The following is a 26306-nucleotide window of genomic DNA, read 5'->3' as shown; positions in this document are numbered from 1 at the left end:
TTCTTTCTTCACGGGTAAATTAAAAACAATCAAACAAACAAAACCAACGAAACAAACAAAAATTACAAAAAAGCCCCAAAACCCACAACAACACAGACTATCAATGATATACCACTGACCTGAAAGGCAGCTAATTTCTACCTACTTTTCAATATAATATAACATTAATTATTCCCATCAAGCCAAATATGTTGAAAATTTATTATTATATTATTTCAGCTCCTGTGAACAGCCAACGATTCTCTAGGCTGTTCCAAATTCCTTGCTACCTGTTTGGGGACAGAAGATACTATGGCCTTTTTATTTAACCCTATGTACACAAGTAGGTTGGTTCTCCAAGAACTCATCTGAAATCTGCTTGATGACAAGCTAGATGATGTTTACTAAAACTGAAGTTATATAAAGTCTGCAGTCTCAAGTGGTCTATAGTCTCAAGTATTCAAAGCTGTAAATTAGACTCCTCTCATCAAATTCACCAGACATTTACTACTAAAGAGGGAAATATTCCAGGTCTCTAAAACTTCAGTATGTTGCTACTTACTGTTTTCCAGTTGTTTTTTTCAAATCATGAAAATTGGGAACCTTTTTTTCTAAGAAGGATGGTAAAATTATCCCCACATATTACTTTCTGAGTATATAAGCTTAACGATACACTCCAAAATGTATGAAACTCATTACAAGACTGTGAGAATTAACAATTTTCTGCCCTTGTTTTCAATGAATATGACAGAAGAGTTGGGGAGCACAGTGATTCATCTACATGAGTTAATTAAAAATTGCCTGTGGTGCTCTATTATCTCACTCTCACATTGTTAAAAGGGTCTCTGGCATGATTTTGTTCTAGGCCACCAAGGGCTCTCCTAGTCAGTGCCTGAGCAAATCTGCGTGACCATTCCTAACAGAGAATTTGGATAAGGCACCTCTTTTCATTGCCAGATGAGTTTAACATTATCGATGCACCGGAAGGCCCCAGGGCCAAGGAATGGGCCCAGTCACTGTTTAGTTTGCTAGTTTCAAGGTGACCAACATGAGGAAGACTAGTGAAAACATAAGTGGAAAGAATACAGAGAAGTGCAGTAGACTTACTGGGAAAACCCCTTCCTCAAAAAGAATAAACAAAAACCTCACTAAGGAATGGAAAAAAGAGAGAGATACTTGCAAATAAACTTAGAGGTCTGTATGGTCAGGTAAAATTAACACTGGTAAGAGTCATGCTCATGCGAACAAACTTATACAGTAAAAATAGTCATATAAATCAACAAGAACAAGAAAACATAGCCCACCTTCACCCCTCACCTCCTCTACATGATAGAATGGAGCAAAGATTCAAGGCAGTGTTGGAGTGTTGGCATGAATTCAAATGTAAATCAAAGCTTTGCCTTTTTTCTGGTGGGATTGATGAAGGTGACCAGTCAATTATCCCAAAAAATAAAGGGAAAGACAGTAGGAAAATGGAATTACTAAATCCAAGACTAAAGTAAAACTCAATTTGGAGATATCCATCGCAGAGGTCTAAAAAACCTGCACATTAAATATAGGTCAAATAGTGAAAATTTTTAATACATTTATGAAGTTGATAACTATACCTCTTGGCTAAAGAACTTGAAGAAATTGAGAGAAAGTGACAAATTAATACAAACTCCTTTATCTGACTTCAGCAGTATGCAGGATTTTGGCATATTTTAGAAGAGAACACTTATGGAGGCAAATCAAAAGGAAGTTGAATAGTATGGGTCTATCTGTGCATTGTGCAACATCATCCACGTAAGGCCCCTGGCTTTCAAGAAAATGGAAATAAAATAGATTAAATCAATCCAGATTTCAGTAATACATTTAATATGATGGTGCATGGGAAATTATTAGTCAACAAAGATAAATTGATAAATGAATAGATAAAGGAGATGATGCTGTATTATTTTGAAAAGAAAATCTTTTAGGCTGGAGAGGCTGGTAATGGAGCTCTTCTTAGATCGCTCTTGTGGACAGTCTTATCTTCAGTGCCTTTGCTCTTAGATGTGTTAAGGAAAAGTTCTGATTCAAAACTTTGGGATGCACTGTCAATAAATAATTCCGAGAATAATATGCACAAATATTAGAAAATCTTAGGAATTAACTAATGACTGGAAATTGATGAGGGATTATAACAACTGCCTCCAAAAAACAGCAACCAAAAATAAGCCCTGAACACTTTTGTATAGAGTTCGTAGTTCACCATGAGGCAATTCTGAGTCATTGTTCTAGACATGTATAAAAACAAAATTATTGTAGTGAGGAAAGATATGTTCAAAATAGAGATATATGTATCAGTGACATTTTACAAAGCCTCAGTGGAAGATTTCTTGCAGATCATTAACAGAATGCTGCAGACTGAACATTATCAAGAAAGTTGTTTTCAAACCAGAACCATCATGGTGAAACATTAATTATGCTAAAGAAGAAGAATATTATGGGAAGACTAGACTAGCTTGTCTCATCTTAATAAGAAAAAAGGTTGAGAAGGACATGGATGATACCTAACGCTTTATTAATTTTTGTGTAAAGACAGAGGGGATTATTTGAGCATAGAAAAAATATTGGCACAGAAACAATATATTTAGGATAGATGTTTAATGACTCCTGAACAGTAGAAAGTTATGGTTTGGAACACTATATCTAAGAAAGAAATAAGAATAAAAATTATTTGGATTTAAGCTTGAGAAAAGTACCACATTGGGTACTTATAGTAATGACTGGACTTGACAGACAGCAGTGTTTCTCCTAGTGCAATATTTACAGGACCGTACTTCATTTCCACTCAATGGCACCTTCTAAGAGCTGCCTGAAGCAGGCACCAAGCTTTTTTGAGTTGTCTGGCCTTCCTTTGTGGTACGCTCTTTCCGTAAATAATAGAGGAGATTGACACTTCTACACCACAGGTTCACAACTTCTTTTCTACAATGGCCACAGCCTATAAGGTATTTTAATACAACCAGGATCTCAAGAGAGAAAATGTTTTCCCAAAAATAATTTCCCGGCTGAAGGAAGGGTGGGAAAATTACTTCACACCCACTGTAAATTCATTCATAGTTCTGGGAAGTGGGTGAAGCTGTCTCCCTCCTACAGTTAAGTCACCTACAAGTAGGAGTTAGGAGGAAAACCAAGCTCTTTTCTGCTGTTTCTGAGTGGACTTTTAAAAATCAAGATTAATGTAAGGATGAACAGTTGCAAAAATTCCTGATCTGTGAGCATAGCCTCCCTAGGAACAGAGCTATCTCTTTCTACATTGAAATAAAATCTCAGTAACATTGTCACTTGAGCTCCAGATTCTGCTGATGTATAAAGTATATTAGATGGCAAATCTTAAAAAGTATCTACTAAAAGTTAATTCAGCTTCAGATCACAATATTTTTTGTAAAGTGGCCCATGTCAATTTGAAGGCTAGACCTCAGTTCTCAGCCCCACAGGACAAGGTCTGAAGGGAACCTCCAGCAACTGCCATTATTTAGCAAGAAAACAGAAATCAAGGATGGAATATCCTTCTGGTTTTTAATTCTGATGGCTTTTGTCACTTTTGAATCAAATCCTTGATGGTATTTAAATATTTGTTTAAAATAATTTCCACTTCTCCCATTTTTAATTAAAAGTTATAAAATGCATTATTTACCCAGGAGATCACATCAGAGCCATTCCATCCTATTTGCAACAAAGAGAGCCTGTAGTAAGTCCTTGAAATGCCTTCTAATCTAGTATATAAATATTTATTTAATCAGTTTAGAAATGCTAATTATTTACCAGAGAGACTGAGACAACTTCTATAAAGTTACTATGGATGAAAGTAGAGTTTTTGAGCGTCTTTTGAAAGTATCATGTACTTAATGGCTTGAAACAGTTCCTTTGCAAGGAGCTCAAATCTTTGTGGCAAATTTATAATTAGGTTGCTATATTAAATTGTATTTAATTTAGATATAATCTAAGAAGATTTTTTCCAGGTATCTATTGCTTGCATTAATTGTTAATGGCCTATTTACTTAGAAATGTATGTTCTGTGATTTCAGTCATTAGAAGAAATGCCGTTTTCCATTGTTACTTAAAATTTCAAACTAGTCTCTGTTTTCATACCACCACACCCCTACTTTTGTATACACAAACAAGTATATGCTCCTTAACTTTACAACCAGGTTTCCGTAATGAGAATGTCCTATAAGACATATTAAAACAAGCAGCATATCAAAAGCAATAATTATCTTCCCAGAAGACAGCAAAATAATGTAATGTATTGATAGTACATGAAATGCTGTGGTCAAGTAGGTCCCATTATTAGTAGTTACATCCAGGTGAGTTTTGGAAGTTAACTTGGAGGAAATCACCTCTTGCAGTAGGGAGTGTAGAGACAGCTGAGGAGTTCAGACATTGTGGTTCAGCATTGTCCATCTATCTCATCTGTCTGGGTCAGAAACTGGGATCAAGCAATACCTGCTGGAGCCAACAAGGAATTTATCATTTGGGATGAGATGTGAACCAGTGTAGGATGTACAGCTCTTTTTCTTGCATCCTCACTCATGGTATAATCTACCTTTAGTATGTTTATATTCTCTCCATTCCCTCCAGTACATGTGGTGCTACTATGGGGTGCAGGATGATGCTCACTGGAGAACAAAAAGCTTGTGGTTGTTGTTGGCAGCATATCCAGTGCTGCTGACAGAAAAGCCACAGTATATTCCCACATCAAATATATGGGCTATGTTGCTTCTGACAGCTGTCTTCACCATAGCCAATACTAAATCTGATGACAGTCAACACCTAATTTCTCAAGACAGAAGTGACAGTACCATATAAAGTAATCATAAAGGGCAAAAGCTTTGTCCTACTACCTTTACCTTGCTCAGTGCATATTACTCTGCAATGTAAGCATGGAGAACATACTAAATTGGTTAAGTTTCATCAGCGTTCATAGCCTAAAGGAATAGCTATTTCATTTTGTGGCATGCATATTGATTTAAAAGAGCAAATGAATTCTGAATGTAAGTAGGAAGTAAAGCACTTTAAAGGTGTTTGACTAATTTTCTGGAGCCTATTTTTCAATCACTGCACAAAGCATTTAGACTTCACTTCTGTGTTACTGTTTTCTCTCCTCTGTCTGGATGTTATCATTCTTCTCAATACTGTAGTTCCTGTTCTGATGAAAAATTAGCTTACTGTTCATTTTACTTTTGACATTTGCTTTCACTGAGCTTTGAAACTAACCTGTGTGTAATCCATGACTCTATTTCAGGTGAGGAAGTGTTTCCCAGGCTTTTTGGAGAAATTTTTAAAACTTAAACTGCAATTACAGATCTACCTTGCATTGCAATGTCTCTTTTTCTTATTCTCGACATCACTTTTGTAGTATATGACTGTCAGAGTGTCTTTTATGACTCTTAGTGGGCTGTTCAACAGAAGACCTTGTAAATAATCCTTCAGTTGAAATAAAACAGCTCTCTACTTACAAGCAACAGCTTTATTTGCACTTCAGTGCCTACCATAAATACCTGAGCATTTAATTTTCAGTTATGTATGTATTATGCCAAATGACAATCATCTGATCTCTCTGATGCAGTAGTTAACACGTAGGCTCACAAGTGTGTGAATAGTTACATTTCACAGCTCTGTTCAAGAACAGATGGCTCAATACAGGTGCCACACTGACTTCCTAAAAAGGCAAACCTAGTACTTAAGAGTTGCATATTTTTTCAATAATTACCAAATTAATTATCAATGGAAAATGAAGTAAATATGAAAGAAGAACAAATTAAAAAAAGCATGTGGGGAAAAATACAAAGGGGAAATAAGAACTCATAAAGGAGAGGGAAAATTTATAATCTAATCAATGAATTAAATTTATTATAATACTAATTTGGTGATCCAAAAGACCCTAAAAAGCTGCAATAGTTTTCTAGGCTCAGGAACTTTGTTTCTAGTATTTGAGTTACAGTATGGTAAAGGGCAGTGCCATCTGAGGATGACAGCTTGTAGCAGAAGAAAAGAACACAGGAAAGATTCTGTGGTTTTGTCAGGAAACAGTCATCAGGAAATGAAGAGTTCTGGATAACCACTCTACATGGTGCAGATCAGGAGTGTCCAAGAAAATTTTCCAGGTAGACTCCAAGTATTTTGATCAATATTGGAGCTTGTTGGTGATTTTTCTCTGTCTTTCTGTTTGTCTGCCTCTGTCTTTCTCTTTATTTATTTTTTGGAGTCAGGACTCTAGTGCTCTTCCAAGTAATCTTGTTTACTTCCTTTTTATTGTGGTTGTCTCTCTTCAACCACGCAGCCATATGTGGCTTCCCAGTCTGTTTACATGTGCATGATTTTGGGAAGGAATACCAGCAATTAATGAAATTTCTGCATTTGTGCTTGTCTCGGCCATAAGTTTAAGAATTGCAATGAATGCAAAATAATGTAGTAAAGAATGGAGCATTCTGTTATTGCTTTTTATTAATATCTGTTTAATAGCAATATTTTAAAATGTAACTAAATATACATAAATATTATTTAATTTACAGCAGATGCCATGTTTCTGTGCACTTGACATGCTGATAGTTGAATAATCATAACTGTTATGGTGTCTAATAGAATGCTAAATGCATTTCCTGCCACTGTACCAGGCCAGTGAATTGTGTTGATACTGGTGAAATCACGATCATTTAATCAGAGGATCTTGCTGATATTTTGTATAGCAAAGATAAAAATCTCAACAGAAGTAGATACAGCAGACAGCTTCAAAGTTCAGAAAGGTGACTGTAGAAACAATATTTTGTAATATAGGTTACCTTGAGTGCAGGTTCCAGACCAAAGGTACAAAAAACAGTGATTAGACTAAAAAAGTATTTCAATGTGAGTAGCTGCAGGTAAAAAGATCTGGTTATCATGTCTTGAAAGTCTTGTGATACTTACGAATTACAAAGACAGAGCGGTCTATGGCCTGGGCCCCTGGAGCAAGAAGGGTGCTAGCCCTTTTCCCAACCTAAGCTCTTGCTACAGAATATGATCAGCCTTTGTTAGAGCTGCTGTGCGCTGGTGCCTATCTCTTATTTCAAGGCTCCAAATTCTTGTGTCGCAGAAGTTCAAATTTGGAGTAATTCTCCTGGAACCTGAGGGAGAACACAACTTTACTATAAAAATAAAGAGGGAGTGGAAACAAGTGAAGTGTTTCTTGCATCTTTTAAAGAGCTGAGATGAGGGTCTTGACAGAAAAGCCAAAAAGAAGGTGATTCCAGTTCATGTGACTGGTACAAAAGAGGTATAAACCCATTGCTTTAGGTAACGGCACTCCTGATTTATGTCACTGCAGCTGAGAAGAGAACCACAGAGCTTACAGTCCATTCAGAAAACCAAGGATGGAATTTGTCTTGATGCAGGAATGATATAATATTCAACAAACTTTTAAAAAGAAAAACATTCATTCGCATTTTCGTAATGCCTTTTTGGACATTTTTTGGTTAACTTTCATTTGTGCAATGACAACATTGCTGTGATTTGAGCTACTTCTGTTCTGCTGCAGTTCCTGTATCAGTCAGGATCTTCTACTCTATTCACAGACACCGCACACACACTGCTAAAAAAATTATTCAGTTCATGGTACTCTGTTCCCCTGTCACCCTGTGGTTCCAGTGGAGCTAAAGAGTCATAAAACTGGGGCAATGAAGTAGTAAATCAAACACACGTGTGCACACACACATGCACACAAAATCTTTCCCTCAGAGAGTTATGAGGCTGCACTAGTTGCTTTACCATGAGCAAATCCATGACCCTTCATGTTTTTAAGAATAAAAGAATATGCACAGAATATATACATTCTTAAGAAATATCCTTAAGAAATGAAACAGCTGAACAAGAGGAAAAAAACAAGAAATAAATTATTGGAGGGATATTTACTGTTAAAAATATTCATAAGCAAAGGGTCAGGTTCTCAGCTGGTGTAAGCTGGAGCAGCTCCATCGCCTCCAGTGGAGCTGTGCCAGTTTATCCCATGCGACTGCTCTGGCCCAGTATGTCCTGCAAGTCAAATCACTGAACTGGAATCTTCAAAGCCTTCCCTATCATGCTGTTAATTTTGTATTGCTATTAGCATGAATTTCTTGTAAAAAAAAAAGTTTGCATACGCAAATTATTCACATTGCTTTATTTTTTCTTTGTGAGTTCACAAAAAAAGTATTTCAAGTTGTCATAACCTTGCATTTAGCCATTGAAAGAGTAATCTTGAAAGGTGAACATTTTTTTACAAACTGGACACATACCCTGTTTATTTTTCTCTAAAATTTGCACACCATAAAGCAAGTAGGGTTTTTTGTTTTGTTTTAAAACCTTCTTCAGATATTATTATACAAAAATATTCATATGCAGGTAATAAAGTTTTTTTTTAAACATCCAACTTTTTTAAACCTAAAGCAAAGTCACACCAAAAGATTTTTTTTGTTTGCTTGGTTGTTTTTTTTTGTGATTTTTTAATCTAGACAAAGTACAACTTGTGCTTTAACATATCTATGGCATCATGTGCTCTTTACAAGGATTCTAGTGAATATGCTCATGTGCCATTATTCATTAAATAATGCAAAACTTGCCTACTTCTGTGGATTTTATTTCCTTAAATACTCTTTTTTTTTTTTTCTTCTCCCTCTCTGTGTGTTATTTGTGTTTGTATATATGTGTGGAAAAGTTAAGGCAAGTGCAAAAAAAGTTACAAAAATCAATATTTCTATTGCTAACATGTGCAGCATTCATATTTAGTCAGTGATGTTTTTTCTCCTATAAGAATAAAAATTAATGAAAATACAAAAATGTTTAATATCTTTAAGTTGTTACAATAAATTGTTCAGTTTTATATATCAGTCTTGGTGAATTTTCCAAACAGGAATAATATAAAACATGTTCTTTTTAAAGTAACATACACTGAAACTAGGTAACATTTTGATCATGACTTTCTTGCTTCTCAGCAATGTGTACAGTATTACTATAAAAATGCAGTTGCTTTTAACTATGATCTATCTAATTTTTTAAAAAATAAATATAAATTAATCTCTTTAGGTAAAATATTTAATATACAGTAGGCATAAATATAGGTTGATGTCTCTACTTAACTTCAGTGCTTCTATTTTGTCTTCAGTGATTTTGCACAGAGTGTAAAAAGAGGCATATTTTCCACTTTTTAGTTGTATCTGTAGCCTCAAAGAAAGCCTTGATAAGAATACATATGTTAATCCATGGTTTATATGGCAATAGTATTGAACATTTGGAAAAGGCAATGCTGCTGAATCTTCAACTAAAGCACAGAATAACCAGAAATCCATATTTGCAAATTCTGGGCCTGATTCTGCTCTTTTTTTGCACCAGTTATACGTGTTGTTAATTCTGCTGACTTGAGTAGACTTATTTTTTAATTTTACTAACCATTAAGCAAATTAAGAAGGATGATCCCAAAGCCTAGCATGGCACTTGTTTGTGCCATCAATGCAAAATGTTTTCCAGTTGGTAAGTATACACTTATATCTTCAAATGTGCATGTATTTAATAGAAGCTACAGGGCATTTCATCTCTGGTTATTCCCAGAATCTCACAAGGCCAGCTAGGAGCTTTTGTAATAAAGTGCTTTACCACAATGCTTATCTGGCTATTAACTTTGAATAACACACTCCCAATAAGGGACTGTTACTGCTTGAGTTGTGCACTCTGCTTATGGACAGCCAGCTCCTCCTGAGCTGAGTAAAGTCATGGAAAAAAAATAAAGAAAGTCCCCTAGGCAAATTGTGGCTGGTAAAATGATGATGCAGTTGACATTGGAATTAAACAATTCTCTGCAGACCTTTATTTCTTTATTGGTATTTGCAGCTTTTTTGTAAAAGTGAAGGCAGTGAAATATTTCTTCTACTTTGCAACTGGGCACATATTCTCTCTTGTAAAGGTCGTTTTGGTCACTTTGTTTCTTTGTCTTCTGTAGAAAGTGCAGTTATGTACTATGTGTTAACAAAAATATTTACCTATAAAATGATGCATACATTTAAGTTTATGTATGATGGATAGTCACGGACACCAGTAACTGCACAGACTAAATAATGTGATTTACCTGCAAAATTCATATGTGAGTCAAAAATCGCTGTGAGCAACAGCAGTGAATTTTAGGTGTAATGTTGGGAAGATAATTAAATTCTGTTTTAGGGTAAGCTAAAATGAATATTTCATCTTTTGCATCCTCAACTCACTTCTTGTGCTGGCTCTTTTACCACTTGCCTAGCACTGGGCAGCTGCCTACTTTAACTTCATGAGCTGCTGAACAGGGATAAAATGAAAATTATTAATGAGTCTGCAAACTTTTATGATGAAACCAAGATGTTATATTAATCTATTTCTGAGTTTGCTCACTAATATAATTCTAAAAAAAACATAGATCATATCTTTACAGAACATCACATTTAGAATAAGTTATAGCTGGTGACTCAGACAGAAGGACAGGAGAAGAAACAAGGAAAAGGGGGAGATTTGTGTGTCAGTTACTTGAAAAACAATGATGATATTATACATTTCCATTAATTCAACCTGACTTTTAAATATTTGACTTCATTTTATTTGTTGAGTCTTGGGAAAACCTTAGCAAGCAAACAGATGGCAATCAGAGAGCCTGGCCAAAATGAGAAGGAAACTTCAGATTTCTCACAGAATCTTGATCTCTCAGTAAGTATGTGGCATCAGACTCACTGTGCCTGAGACATCATGTATTACGGCACCTGAAAATACCATTTTCCCTTTCTAAACCTCTATGTTGCAGTGTCTATGTAATGGAGAACTGACTGAAGCGTGAGCTGAAGGAAATCCAGCAGCTCTTTGAAGATGTGCAATATACACAGGTTGGAAATTTAGTCCTGATGTATCTTCCTTTCTGTTTTTCAGGATCTTGAAAGAAGTATGGAAGGTAAGGTGCCCAAGATGAACAGGGAACTTCTTTTCAAATTTCCACAAAGAACAACAACTTTGCAAGTGTAATTTAAAGCAGACAGTGTCCTTGCTGCTGTTTTTCACTCTTCAAATATCTAGCAGTAAAAAAAAAAAACTGTAGGAATGCTATTTGCTATATGGCACTGAGAGCTATTCAGAGTCTCTTTTGTTTAGGAGAGTGAAAATGTAAGTGGAGAAAACAGGAGATGAACCATACTGACCCTAATTACTATTTACAATGATAGGAACTCTGACAGATATTTGTATGACTCAGGTAGACCCTGTCATCTAGAAGAAACATTTCCTACCTCTAACAAGGTTATATAAATGACTTCACATAGTACTCAGCAGGTGAAGGAAGTACCTGGTAAATTCAGGTATCTAGTGTCCTATAGGCAAAGGATGTCTGTAATCTCCTGTGGCAGCAGGACTGAGTGCTAGTCTTGTACCACCTACCTGGTCCTGACATGACCAGGAAACATCTTCCTTATGCCTCTCCCACCCCATGTCAACCCCTAGCTATGTATCTGTGCCACCTACCAATGGCCTGGTTACAAGTTCGTCTTTTTACAGCAAATGGAAAATGTGGTCCTGTGAACAAACCCAGGTTTTTGGGACTTCTTTGAATTTTTATGAGAGTGCTATTTATTTTTTTTTATACTGCTCTATGTTTAAAGGATTACAAGTTAAAGTACCTATGCATAAGTATTACAAATGTAGAAAGTGCTTTCTGAGATGTGACTAAGATTTTAGAGTGCTTATTGCAACAATTTTTCCCCAGATATCTGCACATTTTGCAAAGATTCATGTGTTTCGCTGTGGTAGGCATAAGTTAGTGATCTCAGAGAATGAGCCTGATGTCACTAAAGTATTTTGCTAAGATAGATGGAGAGACAACTGTATCACTGTTTCCTCTCTGCTTTGTATTTACATAATTGTTTCATTTTAAGTTGCCTGGGTTTTAAGAAGACAAATGTAAAATGTTGTGATGTGATACTGAAGTTACATGCACAATACTAATTGTTTAAATTTTCTACTGAAGTGTCCCTTAGAATTTAATTAGGGCTGCAGTGAGCTGTTTGCCAGAGAACATTAACTCTGGCAAACAATTTCTTCAAAGTCTGTAAATTAATTGCCACTTGTGTTTTATGTTTACATTGAAGAATGGTACTTTCTAAAAAAAACCCCAAGCCTATATATATATATACACATATATATATCTCCCTGTGATTTACCTGTCATACAAAGAATGAAAAGAAAATCTAAAATGGTCTCTCACATAATTTCCTACAAAACAGCAAGAGAAAACAACTTTCCCTGAAAAGAATGAAGCCCTCAAAAAACAGGTTTCATTTGGATTTATGAGTTGCATTGTTACCCTGATTTTCTTTGTTTATTTTTGGTTTTGTGTGTGTGCGTATATGTGCGGGCCCTGCAGTTTAATGGCAGATGCATGAGTGAAGATATTTTGAGCCCATGACTGACCTTTTTAAGACTATGTTTTTAATTCACAGAAGGTTCAGTATCAGGAAGTTGCTTCACATGAGCACCCTATGGGGATGTGTCAAAATGGTGTGTGAACTCAGCACAAAAATATTTTTTTTTGTTTGTTTTTACAAACTAAAGCTTTGCTCCTCTGTCTTCTCAGGAGAAAAGACATCTACTCACCCTAAACATCTCTGCAAGGAGTTTTCAGATGTACCCCAACATGAGGGCTCACAATAAGCTTTGTGTGCTTGTACTTTTAACACAGTCTGCAAGGTAAAGGAGAGGATAGGAGAGAAGAGGATGAAAGCTGCTGTGAGGGAGCTCAGGTGCAATGCTAGCTGATCAAGATGGTAATTCCCTGTAACTGTCATTTAGTGGCTTGCACACTAACGCATTAAGCTAACCTGGTTTGATGCTCAGTGTCGGCTTTTACTTTGCACACTGAACAAATGGGAAACACTGTCAGCTGTTTCTGTTCTTCCAGCTGCTTTGCAATAGGGCACGGTGCTGAACTGTGCTCAGTCAGCTGAGGGTACTCATGTTTGCTGCCACTAACATCAAGGCTTACTGCCCACCTCCTCTCTGTGTTGCCTATAGCAGGTAGAATAGTGGTGATGCACTGAGTCTTTAGCTCCTTCTGCACCCACCTGACACAGGAGTAACGAAACACGATGGCCAAAGGGCCCTGTGCTCTCCCTCTCCCTGTGTGGGTACACACAGTTTCCCCACTGTAGACCTTAGTCACAGGCATGTTGCACAGCCTGTCACTCCTGCTTGCCCTTCTTTATCCATCACCAAAAGTGTTTGAGAGTATGGGCTCGGCAGGTATTCATTTTTCCTGGATGATTTTGTATTCTTGAAGGGGGCAGAGAGAGTGCTAATATCCGATAAAAAGCATATCCAGTCTATTTTTTGAGTAATTTGTGTGTTATTTCTATCATGTCTTGATGGTTAAGAGAGGTGTCTTCATAAAAAATACCAAGAATATCTCCATCAAATTCTTAGCCCTCGAATTTTGCTTCAAATTCTTTTCCTAACAATAGTGACCCAGCAATGAGGTGTTTCTACTTTCTGTAAGCTCAGTGCTAGATAAAGATTATCTATTTCATTTAATATTTAGGTCCTAGAGAATCATATTACTCTCAGTCCACCAAAATAAAAATATTTTAATTGACTATTGAATGTTTCTGGAATTACATTATCTAGGATATTGGCTATTTAATGTAAGAATGCTGATAAGCTTTTGGAATGAGGCTGGTTGTAATAACAAACAGAATACTTTCCTTCAACAACCCTCAATCCAAATGAACTCAATTTTTAGTAATCTGAGCAGCTTCAGAATTTATACATTTTCCAAATAAGTTATCAGGCCTGCCTTTGTAATTTCTGTTCTGACTACTTCATGACTCTGTGGACTCTTGACCTCCCACCTGCAGAGCTTATTAGTCCAGGGAAAAGGTCAAACTTTGTCTTGAACTGAATTCTAACAATCAAAAAGCATAGGAAAACCCTTAAGAGTTGAAACAATTCTATTGGTTTAACTCCCCAGGGCAACAACTCCAGGTTCTGGAACTCCAACCCAAGGCCAGCTGGAGAAACGTGATGCTGTCAACATGTCTTATTGGAGGATATAGCCAGAGTTGATGGGAAATAGTCCAGCAAAACTACATCACAAATGACTGCTCAGTATCTATATTAAATTTAGTGCATCTCAAATGAAAGACACAATGGTGTTCTCCAACCTCCATCCAGTGGGACATTTAGGAGGTGAAGAGTTGTGATTATAAAGAAAAAATTCAAGGGAACTTGCAGTATTCATTATATAAGTAGACTCTTTGTTATGAAATTGCTTACATTTGTCTGATGCCAGTCACATTAATCTCTTACTTAGCTGAGAAATGTGTTTTAAAAAGTGTTTTAATAACAGCAAATCAGATAAGGGTGGGTGCGAAAGAACATAGTTACTCTGGATAATAAACTAAGCCTGTTACAGAGATTGTTTTAGTGCTGACAGATTTCTGCCATCCTCTATATCACAACAATAGAAGACACACACCAAAAACTCTCTTTGCTAGACTACCAACAAATACAAAACCATTTGGAAGTGCATTAGACAGATGGGACATATTTGTGTTGCTGATCTGTCTGGATGCGTTCAGAGAAAAAAACAGTTGCTTCAAGTAGATCAGCCAGAGTGCAGAGCTTTGCATGATGAAAAAATCCACAACACAGTAAAAAAAGCAGGTATTTTGACCTTTCTTCTCCATTAGTCTTTATCTTATTTTTGAGGTTAGTTTACTGGGGTTTTTTGTTTGTTTGTTTTGTTTTGTTTTTCTTCTTTGCATTTTAATTAAATTCTCCTTAGGCTTGCTAGCTTGACATTTTCTTCTTCTTTTTTTTCAATTTAAAAATGAAGGAAGTCTGTTTACCAGGCCAGTTTTCCCCAAATCTCACTGCTTTATCTATAATTTAAATGTGTCATTAATGCACAATTTCCGAGTAAAACTTTGTGAATTTTAATCAGGCGGGTGTAACAAGCTTTCCAATTATTTTGAAGCTGATTATCACCCATTATATAACATACACATGGTTTTCACAGCTGTCCACTAACAGAAAAATCTTAGTTTGCACCTAAGCCTAACAGTATTCAGTTCTAAACCAGACCATACTGAAAGGGTTTGACATTGGCTGCCAGGTGAGAACTAGGTTCTTACTAAAATTCAGAAGACATTTTGCTGCTGCTTTCCCTGCGGCCAAGATTTCAGCTTGTCATAGACTGCAAATATGCATTCCTTTTCTCTTTGCTTTTCCAATTTTCTTCCACACAAGTCAATCTTATACTCATCCAACTTTATTACATTTACTCTCAAATCATACTGCTGCAACTGAGAACAAAATCAGACCCAGCAATGCACTTTGCCTTCAAAATAATTAGCTGCTTACTTTACAGTCTCCCATTTCTGTCCATCTATATGTGCTGTTCGGAGAATCTACATACCTAATTTCCACAGGTTGTGCAACAGAGTCCTTTAGTTTTATATCAAGGACTACCCTGATTAGAGAGAGCCTTATAAAGACAAAGCACCACACTTGGATAATTTATGTGCATAGAATCCACATACAGACCCGAAGTTATTGACCAGGCAGAGTAAGTTTTTTTTCCAATCATCACACTGTGCAGTTTTAAAAATAAAGTGCTATTTGCTTATGGCTAAACATTATATGCGGTTATTGCATGCACACTTCAGGCTGCATTGTCAAAAATTGGAATACCTTCACCAAAAAAGAATGGAGCCTAAGCACTAGGGCAATGACAGGTTTGGTTGTGGTTTTGATTTTTTTTTCATTTTATTTTATGTTCCAACAGAACTTTTGTCAAACATAGAGCACGTGAACACACAACAGTTTCCTTCACTATTTCCCACACAGAGTTGTTCATAGAGGAGGAACACTTGGGAGGAATGTTTCTAAAGCCATAGATAGCTTCTGCATTTATTTCAGATTTTGTTTTGTGGTTTGTTTGTTTGTTTTTGTTCTTCTTTTGTTTAATATTATGACAAAACATTATAAGAAAAACTTTTTAAAGTAGTGTGAATATCAAATAGTATCCATCAGTCCCTGAATCATGCTATTCAAAGTGCTTAAATCTACACTAAAAATAGAACAAGAGAAAAGTACTCCCCATGTGGCTAAGGTAACACCTACCAATCATCTACATGTGACTGTAATCAGATAGCTACATTCGAAATTTATTCCACATCTCAGTCTTTATCCCAGGGCATGTAAAGCGGAGGGAAAGGGGAAAAATAATGCATTGTTTTCAGAGGATACTGAGCATTTGGCATCCAAATGAATGAAGGAAAATGCCAACAGTGCCTGACACGAGTCTGTAAGAGCAAATAAGTAATAATAGCTTTCTCACACTATGAAAATAACCAAATTTGCAAAGCTCTCTTAAAATTTTATCTGGCCTGGCAGCTTCAGTTCCATTTTGTAGATGTTGGCACATGTCCAGAGGGAGACACCATAATAAAGAACAGATTGTAGAATAGAACTTGAGCAAATAGTTGGAAAAATAAACATTTTAAAGCAAATAAAAATCAGTACATATCCCAAAGCAATATTACCTTGTTATGCAGATACGGAGATTTCTTGACTTTCACAACAGGAGCACAGTCATTTCTTCCCACACTGTCAGTTCTGCATTACTCCCACAAACATACCCCAAACTGCAGTTTCCTTGATCTCCATCCCTCACTTCTCATTAAGAAGACCAAAATATTATAATCTGTACTTTTCTCATTGTGACAATCAGGATGAACAAAGCCCACACCTCCATTATATAGGCCAATATCATTCAGTTACCATAAAAATACCTAAAGCTAATGAATTCTAGAGATAGACTATAAGGTCTGTTTGCCAGGATACCAGTTACATTTCTGCCAGAGTAAATCAAACCCATATGACAGTGACTGCAACCAGTAACTCCATGCCAGCTCCTCTGCCTCTACTTGCAGAGACCAGCAGAGAGCTTGGCCTGAATATGTTGTAGAGCTACAACACCACTCCTCTCTCTTTCTAAAACCAGAAAGGACTTTTCCATTATTTAAAATATGAGAAAGATGCTTATTTGATTTGTCTTAAAGATGTTCAGATGTAAACATAGTAGGTTTTTGTTGTTTGTTTGTTTGTTTTTTCATTTCCCTGGCAGTCATGGTACACGCATTATTTGCAACTCCTCAAAGATAGAACCATACATAAAAAATAAAACTAATTTATTTATTCATTAAAGTGAATAAATTGTTTTTAATACTTCCAGGTCTGATTTAAATATTAATTTTGTATAAATAAAGTTTATTCTAAAAACAATGATATATGTTGGTATTCATGTCATTTTTTTCTGCCTGAGTTCTTACTGAAATAATGTTGAAATTAATAAAGTTTTACTTATCATTACAAGCTAAAACCAAATGAGAGAATATTTCTTAATCCTGAATACATATTTTTAAAGCAAATACAGTTTCTGGAACATTAAAATACAAGGGGACTCTGTAATTCACAGCAAAATAATGTTTTGCTCTTATTTTTTTTAGAAAATAACACTTTCTATAATACAAAGTGACAAACCGTCTACAATACTGTCTTTTTATTCCCCTTTGGTTTGGAAGTCATCACTGTAAATATCAGCAGGACTCTCTGCAATTCAGTGCCTATTGCCTCACTTGTCTTACTTGCCTGACAATTGCAAATGATCTTATTTGCAGGATTTTGAAAGAGGGAAAAGAAAAAGTTAAATGCTTAAAAATAAAATCCACAACCACATTAATCCTTTTCCAGGAAGTGTTAAAAATAGGGTTTGCTTTTATATTTATAAAAGGGATACAATCAACTCATTCTTAAAATAATAATTAAAACAAAACAAAAAACAAATGAAGCCATTTCTAGTTTCTACACACTCTGTAGTGACTACTGTAAAGCAATCGATACTGTTTGGGTATATTCTGATGTTTGACAGGTATCTACCAAGTTACATGTTAGATGATCAGACTGTAGTGTTACCCCAAATGGGGGTCATTGTAAGGGCTGGAAAGGAGCACTGCACATTACAGGAGTAGAAATGAAACTGGAGCTCTCAGTGAGGGATGGGGTCCTTCTAAGAACAAATATTCTCCAAAAGAGATGAACTGCAGCAGGCATGGCCTTCAGGGATCAGGCTAGGCAGGCCAACAAAACAATGGTGCTTCTGATATCAACATAGCTTTGTCCAGGCATTTCCAAGAGAGGTTAAAAACAAACAAACGAAAAGTCTAAAACTATACTAATGAAGCAAAAAAGTTTCCTATCTATACAGCAGTCTCTTCATTTAAAAAAATGTAAATATACAAATTCCAATGACGTATAAAACAAAGTTGAAAATGTGAATGGGAAGAGACATGGGTAAAACAGGAAGACTGATGCTACAAAGAAATTGCAAAAACCATATGTACAAGACCCTGTTTTTCCTCGTATGTTATCAATTGTAATGCATGTTTAACAGCAGCAGTCGAGGATGTAGTTCCAGGCACCGGACTGCAGACTCAGCTCCTACTCAAGGGGGTTGATGGCCCCTTGCATTTCGGTCACCAGATGACACTAGATATACTGGTCTCCCGTGGCAAGAGGGGCAGTATCGCACTGTTTGTGTGAGCTTCTTCTGGATTCTGCTCCCTGTTAGTTTTTGTCTGCGGCCGCTGCCCATTTATAAGTGTCATAGGGATGTTGCAGTAGGTATGCTGGTTACCTATTGAGGTAAGCGGCAGGGTGCCGGTAGGAGGTACATCATATTCATAGCTTCGATAATAGTGTTTCTGGCGCATCTGTGAATGATATGTGTTGTGAAAGGTGGAGCGCAGGTCTGGATGGGCAGTAGCAAGAGCAGTGGATGTGGCAGCAGCCATGGAAATTGCAGAGACTGTCTGCAGTTCCCCAAAGGGCCCCTGCTCACTGACATCTAAAACCTGCTCGTGTGTGATGGGTTCAATCCTCTTAAAAGGCATTTCGTACTGTAAACGTTTCCAGAACTTGGAATTCAACTTGTTGCATTTTGGTCCGTGCCATTTAATGACAGTGAGGAGCTTGATGGTATGTTTTAGGGCCTCGACCTCCTGGTAGTTCATAACTCCTCGTAGTTCACTGCATTCAATCAGTATCACTTTGATTTCGCCTGTGACTAGCATGTTTCGAAGCCTCGTCTCCAGTTCAAAGATGCTCCAGCCTCTTCTTACCACATAATTTGGAGTCATGACGATGATCAGTCGCTTGCTTTGGTCTACACATCTTGCCACGTCTTCAATGTAGGCTACAAAATAAGACAATTGCTCAAAAAACAATCTAAGAAAACACTCTGCTCCTATAGACTGGAGAGAAACAACAGAGGCAAATCCCTCCCAAAAGAGCTCAATGAAATATTCAAAAATATAATTTGCAAATATGCCAGGTTGGCTTTCCAGGACATGGTCCCAAGCAACCTGCTGTAGGTGGCCCTGCTTGAGCAGGGGAGTTGGACAAGAAGACCTCCAGAGGTCCCTTCCAACCTCAACCAGTTTGTGATTCTGAGAAACATCAATTCCTGCATGCACTACGACTGTGAGTGTTTGCTCATGAGCTGGGGTTTTATATCATTACCTCTATCTTTCTTGGAACAAGTGTGTTCATCATAACTTGTTCCTTTAAAAAGGCAAAGTTAGCCAGGTAGGCAACAGAGCAACAGCTATGTGCTTCAGGACCTCAGTCTCAAACCCAAATGATACTCTATAGTACTGTGCATTGTAGGCTTAGATTCTTATTTTCCTTTCATGCCCCCACCACGCACATTCACAAAAACAATGTAGTCTCCTGCGAATTAATGTGTCATTTGCTGTAGACTTAAAAAATATCCATGTGATTGTTTGATGTTGTGCTTTGCCTATACCAAGCATCCTGCCTTATCTTTAGTAAAAGATACTGGTCTTAGTAGCTGTCTATATGGTTGCACTGAAGATATAAACAACACTACAACAACTTACAAAAAATTACTGCATGTGCATTGGAATATGAGAAAGAAATACAAAAAATATCTATTTGTACCAGCTGGAATCAATTCTAATTTTAAGTCTCTGATAATGATCCAATGCCTTCACTACACATTTATCTGCAGTGGACAAAGCATTCACTGCTTTGCTCTGCCTTTGATGTTATTACTCAACCTTTGCCTTAGTCCAAACACTTTTTCCTTTCTGTCTGAATTTCTGTAATGAACGCTTAAAATCATGGATATCTTTCCAGGCAAACAGAAAACAAAGACCTCTGCCTCACCTTCAATAATATAATACAATCACTAAAAAGTAATCCTCTTATCTGGTAAACGCACAACAAGTACGTTTGGTGGCTTAGCTTCACCATTCTCTAAGACAAGGAAGGAAAGATGACATTCTGAAGGAGTAGGTATTGAAACAATACTAAACTAATCACTGCAACCACTGCATTAGCTGTTTAGGAAACACGCAAGGATAAAGACACGACTTACTTCCTGTGGGAATCAAATCTCTGTCTGGTATGAACAACTTGTATCCATAATGCTTTTCAAGCATATCTGGTAGGATCTCAAGAGCAAATCTTTCTTCTTCTCCAGTTTCTTGATTCCACTGGTCAGGATCCACTTTGGTGTAAGAGAGATATGCATCATAGTCTTTGTTGTCTGAGGGAAGAGAGGAAGAAAGTAAGTTAGTTGTTCATTATTCTTGCAGATCTCCTAGATAATTCCCCAGGAATTACTTCTGGGAGAATTTCCCACAAGTAGGAAACTGTTCAGGTAAAATGACAAGCCTTCACCCAATCTCCAGATACGAATCTGTTAACCTTTCCTGTTTTGCCTGGTAGAGGTAATCTTTATTTACACAGATGCAAGGGAGAAGAGATCCATATCCATAGATTAAATCAGTTTGTGCATAAACATTTGTGTAAGGCTCCACATGAAGGAAATCCAGTCTGTTGCGGGGTGACAGCTTGTGAGTACAAAAGAAAAAAAGTCACTGAAAATAATTTGAATTCTTCTCTAGCTTTAAAAGGGAAAGAAAAAAAAAATCATGGAAATACCTAAGCTAATGTGCAATTGTCTCTGTTGCATAGTAAAAACATTTTAGTAGTGCCAGATTTTTACTATAAATTTAAGGCCTGGGGCTGAAATGTTCTAATATGTGTAGCTTTAGTTGTAAAACTCATTGACTTTCCAGGTCTGAAATTATTGCCAAGCTTAAATCTTTGCAGTATCAGCTCCTGATAATGCAGTTTAAATCCCTTTAATTCTGTGTGCTTAAATTTGCAAATTTAATGTTGCATTGATGTACATTCTGTTACTTAACAGTGTGTTATTTCATTTCAGTCTGAGAAATAAATGTGCCTGTTTCTTAAATGTGCTTGATGTGCCTACTTGAAAGACTGAATCAAAAGAGCCATCATTAATTTTCATTAGGAGGTCAATAACGGCAAGTGCTCTGGAACTAATTCAGTGGAACAAGAGGTCACGTTTTGACTTTTGTTGTGAAGAAAGCAGAAGAAAATCAATGGTAAGAGTAATGAAATGTTAACATCCTTCTAACTCTCTCAACAACATTATGCACAGACTATCAAGAATACCAATTGCTTGTAAAAGAGATCTGATTGAATACTTGACTGTGTGTCATAAGTAACATTATATTCAGTCAATGCTGACTTCAGTTATTTACCGAGCCACTCCTTTTCTCATTTTACACCTTTTTGTACTGTGGTAGCATTATTTAGAAAAGCCTGCCAAATGCAGGATGGGTGCAAGGAGTATAAACGAAATCAGTGAAACTGTACTAATGCTGAGCAGTCCACTCTTCCTTCCAAGGAATCACACATACTGTGTTCATTAACATTTGCAGATGACAAAATTAAAATTGCTTAAACTGTAACTACTTTCTAACTTTCCAAATCCCTGAAATGACTGTGTGCTCCTTCTCTCCCCTGCACACTTTTTGTATGATATTAGCTAGTAGATTGTTATATCCACAGTAAACAAAACAAGCAAACAAAACCACCACCACCAACAACAACAAAGAAAAACAAGAAAAAGAGAAGCACTGCCTTCTATGGTTCACTGTCCATTATTTTTATTTGGATTGTTTGTGAAACCATGATCCTCAACAACAGACAAGCACCTAATGCCTTTGACAATGCTGTGAAACAAAACTGAATGGGTCATGTGTAAGGCAGAAGGAGATTACAAAGAATGTTTTTGTTTCTGCAGTAGGACAGTGTTAACCCAGAAACTCAGTTACCACATGAAAAGGTAAGAAATATGGAGAAATTCCAACAAAATCATTATGTGGCAATGCCATTTCCTGTTGTCACCTTGGTAGTGGTCATAACCACAGTACATGCTCGAGGTCAGTGTTGCTCTGTTGGAAGTCTTTGAGTAGAGATGAGAATGTATCATTTCTTAAAGGGATAAATAATAAGAAATAATGCAGTATTCAAACTGCTTTAAAGGCTGAGGACATTGTCTGTTAAGATGGCTTTCACATTCTTACTTACTGGGAAAATTATTAATGCTATGCTGCAGTTTTCTTGCATATGTAAACATCACACTAATGCATTTATTTCAAATACACATTTTTCATACCATGGAGGCTCCAGCATTTCCACTGACTACAGTTGCATTATCCTGCAGGGGACATTTATTTCCACCCTAGTTCCTAGTTCCCTAGTTTAACAGCATTTGAAGGGCAAAGAATGACCAGGTTGTAGGGTATGTCTACACAGGTGGGTTCAGGCAATCATGAATTTATTCGAACTCCAGTCCAGCAAGATGCATAGTATGGTTTGGGAAACTGTTACGTGCATTAACACAGTGGTTTCTCTGAGTTATTTTACTCTCCATCTGTCCGGGTTTTTTTTACATTATTTGATGAAAAGTAAAAAGTTCAGTTTACAGTTCAATTACCTTATGTGTTAATTTTGTTGTCTGATGGGCTGACATAGTGGCATGAGGAGACAATTTGCAAAATGTGAAATTCCTGAGATACACAAGGCATGATCACCTCTGTCTTTGTTTTACTTCGATGTTATTTATGTATTAGCCTGATTTTAGTTAATTAAAATTATTTGGGTTACATTGCCAACTCTGTGAAATGTTTTAAGAGCTACAGCAGGCAGATAGCTATGCAGCCCTCAGAAGCTATATTTTCTGTGATATGATCAAAGAGCTATGACATTATTTACTGTTTTCTCGAATGTTTATGGATAGGCAAAAAATGTAGAATTTCAACTGTACTGAAAAATAGGAGAACTCATGAAAGTGTTGAAATCTCCCATCTCAAGAAAAGTATTTAAACATACAGCAGGTAGCATCTCTGCCTGTGGTTCTTCTCAGTTAAATGGTCCCACCTACTTCTGCTTGTTACGGATGGGACATTTCTGATGTTAATTAGTGTTTTTAACGTGCTGTCCCAACAGCCTGAGAGGGAGAGATGGGAGCCTGCAGACATCCAGATCTTACAGATGAGTCAAGCTCTGGGAGCAGGGTGCACATCTTGCCAGACTTTTGGCCATGTCACATGGAAGCAGGAGGTTCTCAGCTTTGCTCTCAAGCTCTTTTCCCTCAGGCTGTTTTCCTTGTAAGCCTTCCTGTGAGTTATGCATCAGGAGTCCTCAGACTCCCAGCCAGCATGTAAGAAGTCCATTACAGCTTTGTGTTCTCTTGACCATTCACTGGAACAGGTTTTTTACCCATGGAAATATTTGGTGTCAGCACATCTGCCTTTTCCAAGAAAAGAAACATTTCACTAGAAAATTTCTGATCTGCTCCTAATCACAAATCAAGTCATAAAGTACTTGATATTACTATTTTTGTTATTATGTAGTAAGATAATTACAGATTTGGCTATGCAATAACTTCAGGTACTGGCTGGACCTAATATTCAGTGTCAGAAAAAACAAAAAGGCAAAAATCCAAATTCAAAACAAACAAATCTGGTGGCAAACTAAGCTTTCCTTTAAAATGAGAATTTCCTCATTTCCCTTTAGCAGCAAACAACTAAGTCTTCTATCCAAGCATCCTCGGAATGAAAATGTGATTGATTGTTGCTTGCACTTAGGTTTAGATACAAATTATGTCATTTCAAAGGCTTGTTTTTGTCAGGCTCCTGTGCATTAGCAATAAACTTGAATATAGTTACTCACTACCTGTTTCCTCCCACACTTAGGAAGAAAATATCTCCTAATAACCAAAGGCAGGGATGTTGATCATTTCATCTGAAACTGAAAGTGATTATCTACATATACTTTTATACCTGAAAACACTCTTGTTCCCTTAACCCTTTCAGGGTTCTTTTTTTAGACACATATTAGAATAAGTTCATCTTGCATTGCCTGCAGGTACATTGCAGAGCTTTATTATGTAATGGCTGTCCTTGAACTTCAGGAACGCAGTTGAGTGTGACATACAGTATCATGCAATAGTAATACTTTGAAACATTTTGGTGTAGAGAAGGGAAGAGGTGTCGGTTTCTTTTTCCCATACTCCGTGAATGGAGAAGTAATCCTCTCCAGTAATGTGGTCTGTAGTTGCTTTCTGCTGTGTACAGGTAGCACACAACTAGGATGGAGCTCTTCAAGTCAACAGGCTTCATTTCTGTGAAATTTTGTTGTATCCATTAATTGAAAATACTGATACAAAACCTAAAGCAGACGTTGCAGGACCAAATTCAACCAGATTTGATTAAAAAAAAACCCTTTGTTATTTTACTGTAGACAACCATGAGAGCATGTGGAAGCTCTGGATTAGTTGATCACAATAGGGTTAAATACAGCCTGTGCTCAAGATATGAGGCGTTCAGTCCACGAATGTTTCAGTCAGCCCCAAACCACTGGTACTTCAAGATTCTGGTCAAAACAGACCATGAGGTACAAACTTTGCCATATCCTATCAACCATCCTATAGGGTTGAAAATGAGGATACTGAGTAATGGTCACAGACCTGTGCTCAGCTACAGGTCTGACAACATTTTTTTTATTGATCTTAAGGGTAAACATTGAGGGTGAAATCCCAGCTTAGCTGATAATACATGGAAACATTACTTCATTTAACAGCCCAGGATTTTAGCCAAAACATTTGCTGCATAATTGCAACATGCATTCTTCAATGCTGCCCATTCTTTTCGGTACTCAACCAAACATCAAATGTGTTATAATATTCCGTGTAACTTTCCACAGAGTTAATCCAGCACAAATTATATAAACTTCTAGGGGATGAGGTTGCAAATGCTGCTTGTTATTCCAGGGAGGTACTAAGCAGCAGTGACTTAAAGGTGCAATGTAAGTAGAAAATGAAACCAAGACTCTATACGCATCTACTTTGTCACATCCAAATAGGATCTTTGACTGAGTAAATTGCTATCAGACATCTAAGAACTCATCTGTAGGCTTGCTCTTTTAACACCTACACATGAAAAAATTATAAGCTGGTGCCTATAGAAAGATAAAAAAATCCTCCTCTACAAGGACCTGCAAACAGATTTAGCTTTGCATTTTTATTATCTTTTATTTGTGCACATTTTCTAATGATTTCCGTGTTGCACTCCAAGAAGCCAGCAGTTTGGGTCTTTGGGGGTTTATTAAACCTTAGACATTTCAGATATTTCTGCCAATGGGGTACAGAAATATATATGGATGAAAAATTAAAACAACAACAAAAAAACCCATTCATAGTGTCTTTTTTTTTCTTATCAGTTATGTTTAAGCAGACGACAAACTGTTTTTCAGCTGGCATGATAAATTTTAGCACAAGACAGATTAATGGGTCAAAATAAAGAGAAATACCATAATGCTATATTTCATAGTGGATCAGATCTTCCATTTCTATATGAATAGTGTTCATTACCCTTAATGTAATAAAAAATATAATTTAAATGTTTAGCTGACTAAAACTGCCAAATCATTATAAGTCTTTCAAAATGCTTATACTTTTTATCACACTATTTACTACTGTTTATGAAGTTCACCTTAACATTTTCTTTTGTTTTTAAATGTCAAGCTTTTTCCATGGCAAAGTATACGTTAAGTATAGCATTACTAATGACAGTTCATATCCTTCTGCAGAGTGGGTAACAGTGAATTGGAGGGAGGTTTTGTAAATGCAACATCAAGGAAGAGGTTAAAGAAATGTGACCAATTCTAAATAGTTTCTGAAGTATTCTCAGCACACCACAGACCAGAAAAAAAAAAAAAAGTTCTTTGAATCTAGTAGACATATTTATAAAAATATTCAAGCAATGGACATACAGTTTTTTTCTCTTCCCACCTCATTATATTTTTTTTTTTTTCACATTAATCCA

At 36.5% G+C, this 26306-nt stretch overlaps 1 protein-coding gene across 1 annotated transcript in view; it reads right to left on the bottom strand.

The window, feature by feature from the left end:
- Positions 1-18435: 18435 nt before the first annotated feature.
- The window catches only part of IL1RAPL1 (interleukin 1 receptor accessory protein like 1), a gene marked incomplete at its 5' end in the record, with an annotated part of 642382 nt that continues 634511 nt past the window's right edge, over positions 18436-26306 (bottom strand). The window contains 2 exons of the mRNA XM_082065594.1: positions 18436-19270; positions 20477-20647. Of these exons, the coding sequence (XP_081921720.1) occupies positions 18552-19270; positions 20477-20647 (890 nt within the window). The 3' untranslated portion in view covers positions 18436-18551. The remainder of the gene's footprint in view (positions 19271-20476; positions 20648-26306) is intronic.

Source organism: Streptopelia decaocto, assembly GCF_964273445.1.
Source record: "Streptopelia decaocto genome assembly, chromosome: 1".
Lineage (NCBI taxonomy): Eukaryota > Metazoa > Chordata > Aves > Columbiformes > Columbidae > Streptopelia > Streptopelia decaocto.
This window is presented reverse-complemented; position numbering and strand designations above follow the sequence as displayed.